The sequence below is a fragment of the Pristis pectinata genome, chromosome 1, assembly GCF_009764475.1.
Source record: "Pristis pectinata isolate sPriPec2 chromosome 1, sPriPec2.1.pri, whole genome shotgun sequence".
Taxonomy (NCBI): domain Eukaryota; kingdom Metazoa; phylum Chordata; class Chondrichthyes; order Rhinopristiformes; family Pristidae; genus Pristis; species Pristis pectinata.
In genome coordinates this window covers 121,659,643-121,677,196 of record NC_067405.1, presented here as the reverse complement: position 1 = coordinate 121,677,196, position 17,554 = coordinate 121,659,643, and the positions used below count along the sequence as shown (strand labels likewise).

The 17,554-nt window shown below is 37.2% G+C and overlaps 1 protein-coding gene across 2 annotated transcripts in view; it reads right to left on the bottom strand.

The window, feature by feature from the left end:
- Window positions 1-17,554, bottom strand: part of dync1h1 (dynein, cytoplasmic 1, heavy chain 1) — an 80,658-nt gene that overhangs the window by 1,324 nt on the left and 61,780 nt on the right. For both annotated transcript variants that reach the window (XM_052011417.1, XM_052011508.1), the window contains exons 57-76: window positions 17,281-17,434; window positions 17,050-17,196; window positions 16,268-16,418; window positions 15,682-15,935; window positions 15,079-15,213; window positions 14,879-14,973; window positions 14,458-14,635; window positions 12,824-12,899; window positions 12,561-12,721; window positions 12,101-12,212; window positions 11,921-11,981; window positions 11,664-11,787; window positions 10,056-10,169; window positions 9,048-9,218; window positions 7,620-7,837; window positions 7,153-7,256; window positions 4,967-5,178; window positions 3,566-3,719; window positions 1,192-1,334; window positions 271-439 (exon numbers count right to left, since the gene is read on the bottom strand). In XM_052011417.1, the coding sequence (XP_051867377.1) occupies window positions 271-439; window positions 1,192-1,334; window positions 3,566-3,719; window positions 4,967-5,178; window positions 7,153-7,256; window positions 7,620-7,837; window positions 9,048-9,218; window positions 10,056-10,169; window positions 11,664-11,787; window positions 11,921-11,981; window positions 12,101-12,212; window positions 12,561-12,721; window positions 12,824-12,899; window positions 14,458-14,635; window positions 14,879-14,973; window positions 15,079-15,213; window positions 15,682-15,935; window positions 16,268-16,418; window positions 17,050-17,196; window positions 17,281-17,434 (2,933 nt within the window). The remainder of the gene's footprint in view (window positions 1-270; window positions 440-1,191; window positions 1,335-3,565; window positions 3,720-4,966; window positions 5,179-7,152; window positions 7,257-7,619; window positions 7,838-9,047; window positions 9,219-10,055; window positions 10,170-11,663; window positions 11,788-11,920; window positions 11,982-12,100; window positions 12,213-12,560; window positions 12,722-12,823; window positions 12,900-14,457; window positions 14,636-14,878; window positions 14,974-15,078; window positions 15,214-15,681; window positions 15,936-16,267; window positions 16,419-17,049; window positions 17,197-17,280; window positions 17,435-17,554) is intronic.

Here is a 17,554-nt window from a genome sequence, read left to right as displayed (position 1 = left end):
CTTGCAAGTTGCAAAACCCCCTGTGGTGATGTAAAATTACAAAAATTGATCACTGAATGAAAGCTGACACATTAATAAAGTGACCAGTTTTAGCTGCTATGGTCTCCAGCAGCATGTGAATAAAAATCTTCATGAGGACAATACCAATTTATGGTTTATGGTGAGGACATGTGCTACAAAACAGAACATTTACTCAGGGAACCTCAATGTTGACACAGCTCAGTTCTGTAACTGTGGTAGCCATTGTCACTGAAAATGATTTGCACTAACCTGTTATCCCAAAACTGCATGCATCCAGAACAGAGTTCTGATTATTTGTAACAGTGACTTCTAGTCGAAGCTCTTCCAATGACCAGCTGTTTGCCTGAGCCACATACTGTCGTGTTGCTGTGATATAAGCCTCTGGCACATATAAGCCACCCAGGCAAACATGAATATTCTACAGGGAAAAAAAAACATGTAATCAACATAAACACTTTCTTCCAGCACTGAAGTCCCCCGTTCTATATACTTCAATCACTTATTGACAAAAGTTAATTTGCTAAATATCCTTTGGATACCATGATATGATTTCACTTTTTCAACTAAATTTACTGGTACATCATTGTTTACTAATGGTGGGATGTTAAGTGATCATTTGTTGAAATAATTGGTCAAAATATTAAGGGTAGGCAGACGAGAAATTCTCCCATCCAGGGCTAGCAGAGGCTTGGAACTCTGCACGAAAAGGTGATAAATGGAGAAATAATTAAAACTAACTTAGATTGCTCTACAAGACTGACAGTGAAGCCCCTGCTGCTAGCATGGCAACCCTATTCAAATGAATGGGAGAAAGGTTGATATGCTTTTTTAGCTTAGCAAATTTATTTTTTTAAACCAAAAGTTAGTGATGTTACTTTGTCCTCTGTGTAATTGAGTGTTTGCTCCAGCATAGTCTTTGACACTTGTGCTAATGGGGCAGGCAGCAATTTTGTGGCAACAGTCTGCCCCATTGTAAACAGTAGTTAAGTACAAGCCTCACCCTGTTCTTTCTACATTCCTGAAGTCTTTACTTACACATGGAGTTGTCTAATGAAGCAGTTTTCCCATAAAACTTGAGCTGTATGTTTTTTTAAAATTTAACAGCCTCTTTTTATGAAAACACAGGTTTTAAACAATATTAAATCAGTATAAGTAGGTATATGCACCAACCTTTAGTTCTTTAGCACCGCCAGTGGAGGCTGCCTGGGATATTTGTTGCAACTGCTTTATGCGTTCACTGAAGTCAGACACCCATTGAATAACTGTCATATCCGCAGGGATTGTGTAACGCACCCAACTACGAGGCAAAATACCTTTTTTGGGCAAGGGAGGGTGGGGAAGAGAATTCTGAATTGTAATTTTTTAAAAAAACAATCAACTGTAGCTTAATACCTTAACATATCAAACAGTTACATGGTTACTCCTTTATATTTGCAAATGAACTCAATGTTACATTTTTTAGACTTTCTGCAATCACCACAATTACCTGTCAGTAATTCCAAATGGAAGATTACTTGCCTAATAATTGTAACCAGAAATAATGCAGACTGAACCAAGTCTGAAAAATCCAACCAAACGCTTGTTGGTAATAATTAAATGCCATTATTCTTAAAACCAAATGAACAAATGTGCAATACTACTATTCCTGGCCTATCTACTGATACTCTTGCTTTCAGTTCAAAATTTCATTTCATTATACTTCTGTTTTCCCCATTTTAAAAATATGTAGTGTGGAATCAAAGTAGCAAATGTTGAATTATCACAACAGATGAGTTTCCATTTTCCATAGAGTCTAAATTGACTCATCAGTTTACTTGCAGCTAATCAAATATTACTTGTCAACAAACAAGATAAGCACACTTTCTAAAGTGTTTTTGGAGCCTTCCCTGAATTTTTACCAGGATTTGTTAGACAGGTAGGAATGGACAAGCCAAGGGCAGCCCTTCAAAGCTGGATAAGAGGCCTAGTCAACTACATAAGTAGTGCGGAAAGTTTGAGGACAAAAATATCAGAGTTTCGATTGAAAATCTAGTCTTTAAGGACTCTGATCAAGACACATGGCTGGATTGAATTTGATGTTCAACTTGATTAACTGCCACATACAAATCAAAGTTCTGGGAGTTCAGATGCTAGTGCATCTGATCTCCTGCTCTGCTGTTGGATTTGCCAAGTCTAATGGGAGTTCGGATTTCACCAAGCTAAGGGGCTGGATGCACTTCACATTTGGCAACTTAGCTGGTGCAGAAGCAACAACCACATTCATCCTATAACAGATAATGGCATGCTAATTTAGAACTGCTGACTGAAAATCCAAATTCACTAGGTAAATCTGTGATTTAAAAAAAAATCCTTGCAAAAAACTCATGGAAAGATTTCTATTGGAACTTTCCTGATGCTGCTTTAGCGTACTAAAAAGTGTACAACTAGCCATAAAAACATGATCTCATTTTAACTGCCCAATTTGGATTGACGTACTTGAGCTGTGCAGTTGCATTTTGTCCCCACATTTCTGATCTATCAAAAAAAAGCAAACCAAGGCTTGTGCTTCTAATTGACAACATAAATAGTTGGCCTTCTGGCCCCATGAGCCTGCTCCTACCTTACCTTCACATTCCTTGATATTCCCCAAATCCAAAAATCTGATTTCATTCAAACTGAAATTAATGCCTGGGCTCCACAGCCCTCCAAAACAAAGAGTTCTAATTTTCACCACCCGTAGGACTGAAATGGACTGATTTCTTCTCTAAGCAGCCTACCACTTATTTGAGACTGTGACCCCTTAGCTCTAGACTCCTCAGCCTAGAGCTCCAAGTATCTATCCCTCTGAGCTTTCTAAGAATTGTGCACGTTTCAAATACGATCAGCTCACATCTCTTCTAGCTATCTTAGGAACCAGATGAGTCTTTGCTACACTCACTTTATAGCAAGCGTATCCTTTTTATTTTAAGGTAAGGAAACAGAAATGGCAAAATATTGCCATCTCACCATATATAATTATTGCAAGACATCATTACTTTTGTACTCAAATCCTCTCTCAATAAAGACCAACATACCATTTGTCTTCCTAACCGCTTATTGCACCACTGCATTAGCTTTCAGTGGCTCATATACAAAGACACCAAGTTCCTTTGAACATCAACACTTCCCAATCTCTCATTATTTAAAAACAAATACTCAACATATGTTTTTAATCAACCAAAGTAGGTGACCCATTTTTCCCCACACTGTAGACTTGACAGGATATTGAGCAGAAACAGAAGACTAAGGTTAGTGTGACAAGCAAATACTCCATGCATGTAGCCAAGTGATTCAATGCACAGCTACTTAAATGAGGTTGGGAAACTTGCAATGTTACCAGTCCAATAAATGATTTCTGTACAATATTTAATTTTACAAAAGTTTTGGAAACACAATTATGCACAAGGTTAAGGAAGTTTTGTAGATTTTCTTCTCCCCTGCCCCACAGAACTTGGTCACTATTTCAAAAGCTACACATTTTTAAAAGTTTTCATTTAAACATACAAAATATATTTAATTTCTTTACCCTTCACCATTTCGCTGATTAATGTCCGCAGATAATTGGTCTGTTTCTTCTTCCCTTCGCATACTTGCACTACATCAGCCAGGTCTTGGCGAATATCCTGTAAGAGCTTTGCCCCGCTCTTAACTTCTCTTTCAAAGAATCTAAACAATGGGTCCTATAAAGATAAACATTTGTATAACTTGTTTTGTACTTAAAGATGTTAATGGACATTTTAACTATTAAGGGTTATTGAGCACCACTGTTGGAAACACGTTGTAACAGAATTACTCTGGTCTCGGTCTCCATTAATTTTTTTTCAATTTGTCTATTTTCATTCTTGAAGTATAAAATGAGTAATTACTTTCATCTTCATTATCTAGTACTACAACTCATTTTACAGCTTTAAAATTAACAATTAGGCCATAATTTAGGAAAAGCTCAAGATTACGAATGATATTTGGATCAGGGAAATCACTGTAGTGCTGGCGTCTCCTTCATTCAATCTATAGAGGAGAATGTCACCAAACTGGACAATGAAGAGACATGAGTGTCAAAAGCTGCAACCAAGCTTGGAGGATGTTGGGGGGGAACACCCACCATTGTCACAGTATCAATTAGGAACCTTTCAGTGCAAGGGCAAAAGTTTGAATGGGGTTCAAATATGGAATTGATGGGGAAAACATACAACTTTGGAAGATAACCATGTTCAATGACTTAAAGGGACGATGGATATGGAAAGGTAGTTTGAGTGGATGAATCAAGTTCAGATTCGCAAGTTGAGCTGGACTTTAAAATGGAAGACATTTATATTTGAAATCTGGCAATGAGGAGGAAATCTGATAATCAGTAGATTGGTGGGTCTAGAGATGAGAGTCAAGAAAGGGGCCACGTGTTGTGAAGAGATGGCAGAGGTAGTTGACTTGATAGTTTCAGTCTTAGGTGATGATGGAGTCCATGGATTTCTTACATTTGTGAAGTTGTTCAAAGGACATCCCCATTCTCAATATCAACAGAAGCCAGAATGAGTGCCAAATAATTTGCAAATAAGTTTAACAAGGATTGTCCATAGAGCACTTTAGCTAAAGAAGCCAATTCAATCCATATTTATTAAGAAATGGTTGCAATATTTGGCTATAGCAAAGGTTATAAGCTTTTCCCAACATCCCAGCTATAATGTTGAAGACCTGTGTCGTTGGTAACTGCATATTTGATTACTGTTCCATTAAACTGACCTGACAACACAACACTAGCTGCTGTTTAGCCAATGGTATTATACAAATCTCAGTAATTTTGGATTACTAAGTCATTGTAGTACTCCTTGCAATTCTTATAACTATTAGTTAGATACAATGTGAAGAATAGCTTTCTCAAAACAGATCATTTTCCCTTTACTTTAAAACATAAATTAATTATCAATCTTACCTTAATGTTGTCAACTGTGCGTTTAAGATGGTTAAGTGACTTTGGAATAAGTTGGAGCCAGTTGCAGGCTGTGGTGTGAAGACTTCTCATCCAAATTGGCCTTCCATCTGAAGTAGAACCTGTCCGTTGCTTCTTCTCTGTTTCAGCATAAGCTAGATCGTCCTCATCCTCCAACATCTGCATTTTCAGCATTTTGCTGAGCATGTCAGTGCCTGAACCAGATAAAGGTCAAGCGATCAAAAGATAACCCAGCTAGGATGCTTCTCAATTAAAATATAAATACAGTGGCAAAATAGACCAATTTCATTTCAAAATAAAAAGCTTATCAAAAAATTACATTGAGAAAATAATTGAAACCATAGCATATTCTTTCTTCCAAAAACACATGGAGGTTACCAAAGAAAATCTCCAGGAATAATTTCATTTAACAACCTCTAAGGCTGCTGATGGTCAGACAAACTGCTAAGTACCACCTCATGCTGAAAAATAAGCTCTGACTAGTATAGTAACACAACGTCACTAATACAAGTGCAGAAAAACATGCCAGCAGGCCAAGCACTGTTAGCTGGAACCAATAGTCTTCTGCAAGTGCTGACCAAGTTCTAGCTCAGAAAAGATGTAGAAACAGTACTAAGAACACTCAAGGTGATGCATTAGAGAAATATAGGGATGTAATTCTTCCACTTAAAGGACAAAAACCCTTCAGGTGCAATGTAATTAAACACCAAATGTGCCTGAAACACCTTTCCTATTAAAGTATTTCACTGATAAAGTAATCTACTTCTGTACATACGATTAGGTTAATATACTTTTCACAAAACAAAAATTTAACTGCAAGGAAAAGTGTGTACAAAATTTACCATTAAAATGGGCTAATGCAATCAATTCTATTCTATTCTGCATCATAGTACAACTAGGCACTTTCTTGTTTAAAGGGTTCCCATTTTTAGTGACACTGGAAAATATGAGGCAGAAATAACTATAATATTGCTGTGTACTGCTCTCTCCATTTTCATGCATTGAGAAATATGGTACAACAACTCTGATTAGTTACGCAATGAAAACCTTGAAATGCACACATGATTTCATTGTATGCACAAGGATTTTCAAAGCTTGCTGAGGGTGTGGAAGAAAAACTATTGATTAGAACTCGAGAAAAAAGCAGGGATAACTTTCAACCTAAATTTTCCTTAATCAGTGGAAATTGCTCAGAAAAAGGAGAAAGAAAAAGGCCTGAAAGTCATTAACCTGTAGAGGAACATAATTTATTAATCAGACAAATACAACATCATAGTTTGTGCAGTGAGAGAAAGAATAGTGAATTAACAACAGAAAATGAGGAATGTACATTTGACTGTGGTGAGATCATGTCACTTTTGAAAATGTAACAGTCTACAGCATTACCAACTCTTATAGTCCCCCATCATTAACATCCTGGGGTTCACCACTGATCAGAAGCACAACTGGACCAGCCACATAAATATCAAAGCTTGTCTTGAAGGTTGGAGGCCAGCTATCTTGCAGTGGTTAACTTACCACGTACACCATAAAGTCTTTCCTCCATCTACAAAACACATCTTGCCTGGATGTATACAGCTCCAACAACCGTCAGGAACCTCAAACAACACTCGGGACAAAATAGCCCTCTTGACTGGCATCCCATCCATCAATCTTAGCATTCATTCCCTCTAACATTGGCACACAGTAACTGCAGTGTATACTACCTCCAAAATGTACTGCAGTTATCCACCGAGACTGCTAAGACAGCTAATCCCAAACTCACTACCTCCACTGTAGAGATGAAAGGCAAGAGATGCATGGCAACTCTACCACTTGCAGGGCCCCTCCAAGTCACAAACCATTCTGACTTGGAAATGTATCGCCAGACCTTCATCTTCACTGGGTTTAAATCATGAAACTTCCCGGAAAGGCTACAATACCACAGTGACTACACTGAGGTGGTAACTTCACTAAAAGAAGTGAAGCAGTCCAAGGCAGAGGCTCACCACCTTACCAGGGTGGTAAATGGCCTTTTCAATGAGACCCACATCATGGATAATGAAATACAATCTGTATTAGTATGAACACTATCCTTATTTGTTGCAATAATTTCAGCTTTTCAAAATCCAACACTTTTAATTTATGTACTTAGAAACTGTAAAAGTAATTGGAAATCTTATATTTACCCTGTGTAGTTAGAAGCACCTTTTCAGCATTGTTTGGTAAACCTAGCCAGGATGGAGTCTGAGTGTCAGGAAGCAGCTCAACCCACTGTATGAATTCTTCTCGCCTGCATGCAAATCATTTGTTAATTCAAAGTAAAAAAAAAGTTCCAAGTTTAGATATTTATTTTTCCAAATGGCAATTCCACAAAACATCACCATTAATGAATCCTACACCAAATAATTTAACATCCTCTCTTGATTTTAAATCACTGTGTTTAAAACAATTAAATCTGTAGAAACGTCTTATAAGACTAAGACATAGGAGCAGAATTAGCCCATTCAGCCCGAGTCTGCTCCGCCATTCAATCATTGCTGATTTATTATTACTTCTCAACTCCATTCCGCAACCTTCTCCCCGTAACCTTTGACAACCTTACTAATCAAGAACCTACCAACCTCCACTTTAAACATACCCACTTTAAATTTACCTGATTCCATCTGGCATTAGAATATCCTTATGTCCATCAACTTTGCATGCCAATTTGAATTCACTGTCAAAGCTAGCAGTCGTAAATAAACGCTCCAAGAAGGAGTTCAACAACCGCTGGTCGAATTCATTATCAATACGCCCACCGTAAATGGACTGGGCCATCAGGGTTTTCAGAGCTGCCCAAGGAATCTTATCAGGTGAAATGTTCTGGCGTCCCTGCAGGAAAGCAAGTTGTTTCATTTGAAAAATTGTTGAAGTAGGTTCACTGCAGCACTCTTAATTTACTTGGGCTGCAAATAAATTACCAACCTTAAACTTTATACATAGTGCAAGATAGTTACAAATCATTTGTGCAATGGGTTCTCATTGTGATGGATTTTTCAGTCATATTTATTGATTTTGCTGATGGAAGCCAAATTAATGACTATAACAACAGGCAGTTTAGCTTCATTTTTCCCAAAGGCAGAAATCAGAGTCTGATTAGAAGATTGGATAGGCAAATGGACTTGATCATTACTAATCAACCCAATATTCCTTTGATCACTTTTACAAGAAGATAATAAATGCACAACAATTCACCCACAGTTACTTAAAACTGCCTGCCATTCAATACTATCAGTGTTTGTTGCCTACTTCAACACCACCTTCCCACATTGATCCCACTGATTTCTGTTTTGAATATAAAGCACGCAATGAGCATTCAAGAGTAGCAAATTCTGAAGAGATTCATAATCCTTTGAATAACTTTTGCATCTTAGTCCCAAAATGACTAATCACGTTTTGAGTATGCACTCTTGCCCCCTTTCAAATACTAGACACGCACACTTAAAAAGCTCCAATGTCCTCAGCCAGGGGAAAACATAAGATTGTATACAAAATAGCAGGAACAGGCCTCCTAGAATCCTCAGGCTACATCACCACTCAATATCATGCTTATTTGCCCCAATCCGCAACTCTTCGTGCCAGTTTCAGAGAATTCAATTCCCTGATCCTTCAAAAATTTATATACCCCCTCTTTAAATACCCCCAGTGATAATAATATAGCAATAAGCTTACTGTCTGTTGCATGTAATCACAAATTTAAAGTGTGTCCACGAAAACTCTCAGGATTTCTGCTTTGTTTAAGCTAAATATGGGTGGCTTCGCATCATTCCACAACAAAAGGTAATTAATTTCAACCCAAGTGAAGACTGACCTTCATTTAAAAAAGGCAAATGCAAGACTGTTCATAACAACTGACAGTTACCAGCAACATCTGCATTGTTCATTTTCATCTTGCCCCAAAATCATGACAACATGGAACTAATTGTCCCCTCTCCAACCCAGAGCCACAACGTCTGTATTTATTAGTAATGTTCTAATTTAATCCACACAGTCATGACATGTTGTCCTTGCAATACTTTCAATGTTCTGCACAAAGATTTACCTTTGCTGTATCATCCAGCCAGGTGTCCACTGTATCACAAGCAGATCTTAAATCTGATTCACCAAACTCGTACTTTTTGGACCATCCCAGGGGTGCATATCGTAGACGTTCTTGAATAATAGCATGGAACCAGCCCAGCAGGAAGTACAAACGTGCACGCTCATTTGGTGCCTGAAGGAAAACAATTATGCAAGGTTTTATCCCCATACAAGAATGATCAGCTAAACATTTGGTTGGATGTTTCAAAAACTGTGTTATTTGAAACAGTAGAGTCTGCATGAGAAATTAGGGTTGGACTATGAGGCTTAAACTACATAAATAACCATAGTAAATTATCATAAAATGCCACTGAACCATTAAAGGTAAAACTGCTTTGACATTCAACATTAAAGTACTTGGAATTATTCAATAAATTATTTAAAAAACTGAAAAAAATTAAACAAATTGAGGAAAGCAATTTCATATTACCACAGTTAGGAAAAAAGATGATTCATAGATGGTCAGCCACTGTTTTGGATCCCTGTGCAAATATTTAATGAGTACTCAGAGCATATTGTAATGGTACTGATTAACTACTGTGATAACATTCTTAGAGCAGCATAATTGGGTTAGTAAGATAGAGAAACTCACAAGCAGACTGATCAAATATCTGAACTATATGTATGAAATTAAATACAATGTCTGGGAAAGTGAGATGAAACTATTGGTATCTATCAAGGATGGCTTGCAAAGCCACAAACTCCCACTGCAGAACCTTGAATCTTCAATGAGTGTCCCCTCTCTGACAATCTATGGTTATGTAAGGATCACAGAAATCTAGCATGTCACATGTGAAGCTCTTCATTTTTCCTCTCCAGGCAAAACTCAAAAATACGGTCATCTGCTCTTTAATAACTATTCTTGTAACCATCTCTCTCAGTCTGCTGATGGGAAATTTGATTGGTATGTTGATTAAAAAGAATAATTTCACCAAATGAACATTGGAGTTAAATGGAAATTTATTCTTACTTTGCACATCCTGGAAACTGGGATACTACTGAAGGTCCTCAGCATGTTGGCCTTCACACCAGGTGGTGGTTCAAATACAAATATACGGCCCGCTCGCAACAAGTTCACTGGAACCTGCAAACAAATTAAAGGGTCATTTGAGAAATTCAAATCCAATTGCTCTACAAAAAATACCATTTTGAATTTTCTAAATCAAAAGAATCAGCAGCAGAGCATGAAAATTTCAATAACTAAAAACTAGCACTTCATCATAAAAATTCTGTAGATCAATGAAGAAAATATTTATTTCCCAAATTATAATGCAATCATTCCATTCATATTTCTGATAACAGTGTACACTTTTGATCAGGTTGCTGAGGGATTACACTTCACACTACCCAGTAGTAAGTTACAAAATAGTAACAAACAAGTTGGCATAGTTAGTAAGTTTGCAGATAACACTAAAGTTGGTGGTATAGTGAAGAAGGTTATCTATGACTACAACAGGATTTAGATCAACAAGAAAAGTGGGCCAAAGAACGACAGATGGATTTTACCTTGGACAAGTGAAAAATGTTGCATTTTGGTGAGTTAAACCAGGGCAGGACATACACGGACACGGTAAATGGCAGGGTCCTGCAGAGTGTTGCAGAACCAAGCAATCTAGGGGTACAGGTACATTGTTCCCTTAATGTGGCCACACAGGGTACACAGGATAGTGAAGGCAGCATTTGGCATACTTGCCTTCTTCGGACGGGGCATTGAGTACAAGAGGTGGGACGTCATGTTAAAACTTAACAAGATGTTGCTGAGACTGCACTTGGGCGTAGTGTGCGCAGTTCTGGTCACCTAGCCATAGGAAGGATGTCATTAAGTTGGAAAGGGTAAAGAAAAGATTTACAAGGATGTTACTGCGACTGGAGTTATAAGGAGTCACTGGACAGGCTGGGACTGTGTTCCCTGGAGGGTGGAAGGCTGACCTTATAGAGGTATATAAATTCATGAGGGGCATAGATAAGGTGAACGGTCAGTCTTTTTTCCAGGATAGTGGAGTCTAAAAATAGATTTAAGGTGAAGGGAGAAAAATTTAAAGGGGACCCAGGGGCAAGCTTTTCCATACAGAGAGTGGTGGGTATATGGAATGAGCTGCCAGAGGAAGTGGTAGAGGCAGGTATAATTACAACTTTTAATAGCCATTTAGCTAAGTACTTGGATAGGAAAGGTTTAGAGGAATATGGACCAAATGTAGGCAAATGGGATGAGTTGAGTTAGGCAACTTGGTCGGCATGGATGTACTGGGCCAAAGGGCCTGTTTCTGTGCTGTAAAACTCTATGAATCCAAGCTAATTCACTTCATGGTCAATAAGGAATGGTGATATAAAGGTGACTAAGAGGAAGTACTAATGCAAAACAGTACACTACTGTCCAGTTAAACTTTTGGTTATTTTGCTTTACTGGTAGTTGAATAGGGCTTAATAAAGGCAAGTTATTTGTTTTGACTGCTACTACATCAGTGAATCTACCTTTTACATCTCTTAGCTCTGGATGAGGAATGGAAGTGGCTATAAAGAGTCAGGTATCAATAGAGTCAAAAATTCAAACATGTTAGCAAATTAGTCATTAACCTACCTTGGGGTTGATCTCCATGGTAAGGAAGAGTCGGAAATTAGCATGTGGTTGCAAGGAGTGCAGCTTCTTCTCCAGTTGCATGAGCCAACCCGGAGCTAGATGTACATTCTTCAACATCACCCACCTTTAAAGGCAATAGGGATTAGGCTGGTTACAATGCAATGTTATTGGTGTGCAAGTACATTAAAAATAGTGAAGGTTTTGATCTACCTACTCGAGGAACTAAATGAACCAGAGAAATAAACAGGATAACTTGCCTGCCAGATTTGACAGCTGTATTAATAGCTTTCTCTGCCTGGTTGAAACCCTCTGCAGAACCTACATATGGATAAAAAATTAAATATTCAACAGAAGCATCCACTTAAGATCTCAAACAATGAAAAATGAAATTGTATTTTAGCAAACAATTAAATTTATTGAAACAGAAGAACTCTTACCGATGGCAATTGATGTAATTTGTGTGTTTTGCTCAGCTGCAAGATCCTCTCCACGTCCACTGGCATCATAGCCAGGTACAGAGCACATGAGGACAGGAGTGTTAGGTTTCACCTAAAAAGATGGTATAAACAGCTCATTCTCAATAGACGTACTGTATACGGGAACCTTCAAATTGTAAGTTATACAAGCCACTTGGTTGCAGCCTAACACAATATCAATATGGAGGAAATAATTCCAAAAGATTCAAAGTTTATCTATTTAAAATACACAAAGCACACCTCAATATTTTAGTCTCTAAGAATTAACCACCAATACATATAAAAATGATAGGAAAGGAATGAATGAATAGAAATACAAAGCTCCTTGGAAGGAGGAGTCAAGCATATACCTTTCATTACTGATTTTACAGGGAAAAGTAAGAAAGAACTTGGAAAACAAAAAGCTGTTTCAATCTCATACCTCATTATCCACAATAGCTGACAGGTCTAATGGCTGTTCAATTGTTGACATGAAACTGTCTCCCAAAACCGTAGCAACAAAGATGTGAGCCATTGCCAAGAGACGATCTGGCCGGAAAGCCTGAATCAGAAGCAGTCGGTGCAATGCTTGCCCAATGGGAGCTGGACAAAAGGAAATAGCTTATAACCTTGCTTGACACATGAATAAGTACATTCTACTATAAATAATCAATGAAAATTCTAGTTAAAAATCTTGTTGCTTACTGAAAGGTTTCTCCTCAGGCCACAGGAAAGGTACAGTTTGTTCAGGTGAACTGCTCTCCAGCCAAATGTTAAATTGCTACATTGAAAGAATATTCATATAAATTAGAAGAATGTCATCCAAAACTTGGAAAATAAATTCATAAATCAGTGGTTGTTAATTAATTTAATATTAAAACCACTTGAGTCCACTAATGGAAATACTGGAAACCAGAAAAAGCTACTACTTACTGCCAATAGCATTTGATAGTGCCTTTAATAAATTAAATCACAAGGTGCTTCTTTGAAGTGAACCAAGCCAAGCATATAAACTCCAGAAGTGAAATGAAAAAGGAGCAAGAGGCAAAGTGTAAACAAAGAATGGCAGCAAACATAAAATGAAATGAAAAATCCTTCTATAGGCATGTAAACAGTAATCAGGTAGTAAGAGGAACACAGGGCCAAATTAGCGACTAGCTTCTGCTCTTGTGGAAAAATTGCCCACTCCTGATAGAATCCATCCGAGGTTGCTGAGTAGAGGATGGAAATTGTGGAGTGGTACATATCATCCTCAAAACGGCTGTAATAAAAGGGAGTGGAACCAAAAGACAGAAGATTTGCAAGTTTTCACCTTTGTTCAGAAAAGAAGCCTGGTCTAATTCTGCTCTATGTCTTATTTATGGTCTAAGAGCAGTGGAATAAACTGAGCAACTACTTGCTGTTTAAGATCGGCGGAGACACTTTTAGAAATGATAATCAGAGACAAATGTGGATTGATTAAAGAAAAATGTCATGGATTTGTTAAAGAAAATCCTGTTTAACTTGAAGTCACAAGGATAGAGGGTCAGTGAAGGAAATGCAGTTGATGTAGTTTATGAGACATTTGAGAAAATACCTCAGTGAGCCTATCCACAAGATTGAAGTTTATGGAATAAGAGGCAGTAACAGCTTACACAGTATGCTGGCTAAATGACAGAAAGCAAACATCTGTAATAAAAGACCGTTTGTTGCACTGGAGTGAGGCATTCCCTGGGGTTCTGTACTAGGACCACTGTACTTCTAAATGGAAATTAATTACTTGGACTCGGGTGCACAGTGTATAGCTTTCAAGCGAAACAATTGAAAGCTGTCAGGATAGCAAAAGGCTTCAAGGAGCTATAGACAGGCTGGTCGAACAAACATGCTGATGAAACTTAATGCACAGAAATATGAAGAGTTGCATTGCCATATGAAGCATGAGGATACCCTGTATGAAAAGTGGTGCAGTTCCAAAGGGGTTACAAATTTTTGTGCATAAATTGTTGAAATAAGACAGGCAAGTTGGGAAAATGAATGAAGCAGCATACAGCAACACTGGGCTTTATAAACAGAGGCCATGGCTTAAATATAAACTGTGGCAATGTAAAAAAAAATGCATTGGATTGCATTTTTTACTTGAGTAAACAAACGAGACATCAGAGCATTTGTTGCTCATCACAGGAAGCTGCTTATTTTCACCAGATTATGATTAAAGTTGTTAATAAATATTAATATTTTATCCTCCATTTCACCAGATGCAACAAATTGTCACCTTTTCCCAACCCGAGAAAAAGACAGCCTACAAAATGGTGAGCTCTAATCAAAATATTCAAACATAATTGCAAGTCAATACAACTTACGTTATCTTCCTGAACTTTGGAAATTAGATCAAAAAAGATTGGTAAGCGGGCCAGTCTCTCCATTCCCTCGATTTGTTCTGTGGTGAGATAATCAATCTTTGACACAGATGAACCATTCGGTACAATTTCTCGTCCACGGAGGAAATGCTGGAACTCCAAGTCATATGATGATGGTTCACTGAGAAAACAAGTTGGAGGTTTGTACGTATAAACATTAATTTGAGGGAATATTACGTAACATTTTTCAGAAAGTGGTTTTCACAAGTAATAAACAAAACACATCAACCTTCCTTACAATGCAGAATATCATACCTGAATGCAGAAAACAGACTTAAAATGCTAAAATGAGTTAATTATTACAAATTAGGAAGTTTTCTTGAAGCAAAATTAGTTCATGGATTGAAATCAGCGAAAGCATTACCTAGTTAGGCCCTTGAGACGAATCTTAGCCAGCAACATTGCAATGGTGATATGATCATTGTGCAACATACCCCGTGCTGTTCTGTTAAATGTCACCTGTGACAATAGAAAATAGTGTATTATTTTCATGCTGATATAACGTGGTGTATTTTGTTTAAATGTTTAGAGCTCCAAACTTCTTAACAACTTGTTCACATGTACCTGGAAAAGATCCTTTGTAATAATAGAGAGACGCTGTGTATGATCTGTAACTCCTTTCAGATTTGGATTCTCATACAGAACAGTGTGATAAATGTCCAGGAAGAATTGGAGAGAATACTGATAGAGGAAGTGGATCTATTGACAAAAAAAAGATTATCCACAAACTACCACATTTTTCTTAATTTTCTGAAATCTTTTTACATTTTAGAAATCAAAAGAATAAATGTTTGTTAGCAAAGTCTCAAAATGGATTCAGAAATGCCACAATTGTCTGGTTAATAGCAATGGTATACAACTGAGCAACAATAAATCTATGTTAAAGCCTCTGACTTTATTACATTTATGAACCAATAAGTTAATTATTTGAAAATACTAAAGCAAGCTTTACAAGTTTTCAAAATCTGTTAGTTTATGCCAAAAGCACTAATGATATCACACCAACTATTAGTAAGATTATATTTTTCTTTCAAGTTATACTCATTTCAGAAAGAACAAAAATCAGTGTATCAGGTAAAATAAGTTGATATCCACAAATATCAACTTGGCACACAGGACCATTTGTTAATTTCATTTATATATAACGATGTATTTATTGAGTGTTACCTGGTTTATTGCTTCCATGGTGAAATAGATGCTACTGCATGCTGTAGAAAGCGGCAGGTATTGTTGGGAGACTGCATCCACCTCCGCCATAACAATATCCGTTTCTTCAACCTTTCTGGTTACCTCTGCTGCCTCTTTTTTCAGATTCTCCAGTGTAGTGATGATGGTATCATCATCCAGAATACGACCTTTAACTTCATTCAAAGCCTGCAGTAAAGACTTCTCTAGCTGGCGTAAACGAAGCTGGAATTCACCTATCAAAAACAAGATGACCACCAAAAATTGGAACTCTACTTTAAAATGACAGTGTACAACAGCTCCAATAATGTAGAAGTCAAAAAATGAAAAAAATATTTACAAAATTATTTATAAATCTGAAAAGGCAGACTGAAAAACTTCACATGCAGCTCATGCAATAACCAGCTATCTTTTGTCTGAAGGTTGAAGTTTCCCCACAATAATTTCAACAAGTACATTTCATTTCACCTATCATGTAGAACTTCTAAGATCTCATTAGTCTGTTGAATTATAACATAACTTCTGGATACAAATTAGTCCAATGGATGACTGGGCACTGAAAACCAACCTTGCAATTTCAAGAGGTCGGAACGTTTCTCATCCACATCTGGTCTCTCAGCCTTCAGCACTTCATTCAGACACTGGCTTTGTAAGCTGCTTCGAGTCACTGTGAAGTTAACAAACGTGACACGGGAGCAGAGATCTGGTGGAAATTCAACCTACAAAAGACAATATGAATGATGATCATTTCCGCTTAAACCCATTTCAAAACACTATGATTAGTAAATCTTGAAGCTTCTTAAATGCATCTTTTCCCTCTTTAATAACATTATTTCCATTAAACTATTAGTTTTCCATTAAAGAGTGGCATCGATGCTGACATCTGGCCTCAAGGGCTCAGAAATCTTTGGATTGCTGTGTAACTTGGCATGCAGTTATTTTAACTGTTAGAGGCACCAGATCCATTTAATGCCAATATCACCTCGATACCTCAACAGGAGTCACAAAATAACCAGTTCTATAACCAAAACCACCAATACAAATAACTATGCCTTTAATTTAGCCCTGGATTAAGATGATCCATTTCAACAAAATTGAAACAGTTCCAAAATCAAATTTGTAATTTCTAAAAACTGAATTTTAAAAAACTTTTAAAACTGAATTCAGGGTAACTATAAGTAAACCAGGGTATAGTTAAATTGATTGCATCTGGTTCTTTGGAGTCAAAGCATAGATTTATATCACTACTGGTGTAATTACATTTATCCAGGAATGGGAAAAACATATGTATTATGAAAATGTATGTCCTTAAAAGGGACAATTCCAGTCACATTAATTTCGATGACTTACTGTTGGGTCTCGGGTGGACAGGAAAATAACAAATGATGGTGACAGGTCAATATCTTGGTCGCCAAGAGTAATGAGAACTCTACCCCCAGTTCTGCGAACCTCACGGTTCAGCACAGGGTTCAATATTGGATCATAACTTTCAACGTCCTAGAAATAAAACAAAAGACATAATAAGTATACAGAAGCTAGTGAAAGCAAATGGGTGCCCTACAATGCATTTGTATCACTTACCTGAACAAGTAATGGGTTACCAAATCTTAATGCACTCTCTAGGTTCTTTCTGAAGGCATCATCCAAGAAGCTGGTCCTAGTAATTTTGCGTTCCTTATATTCATTCATGATAAACTCAGTGGCTTGACCAGATGGATCAATAATTAATGGGTACCTTTTCAACAGAGTAGTATTTTAGAAGTGGTGATAAAACACAAGGACTAGATTTCATTCATTGAAACATAGCAAAATATAAGAAATTTTACAATGAAGCACTGGATGCTGATAAGGGGTC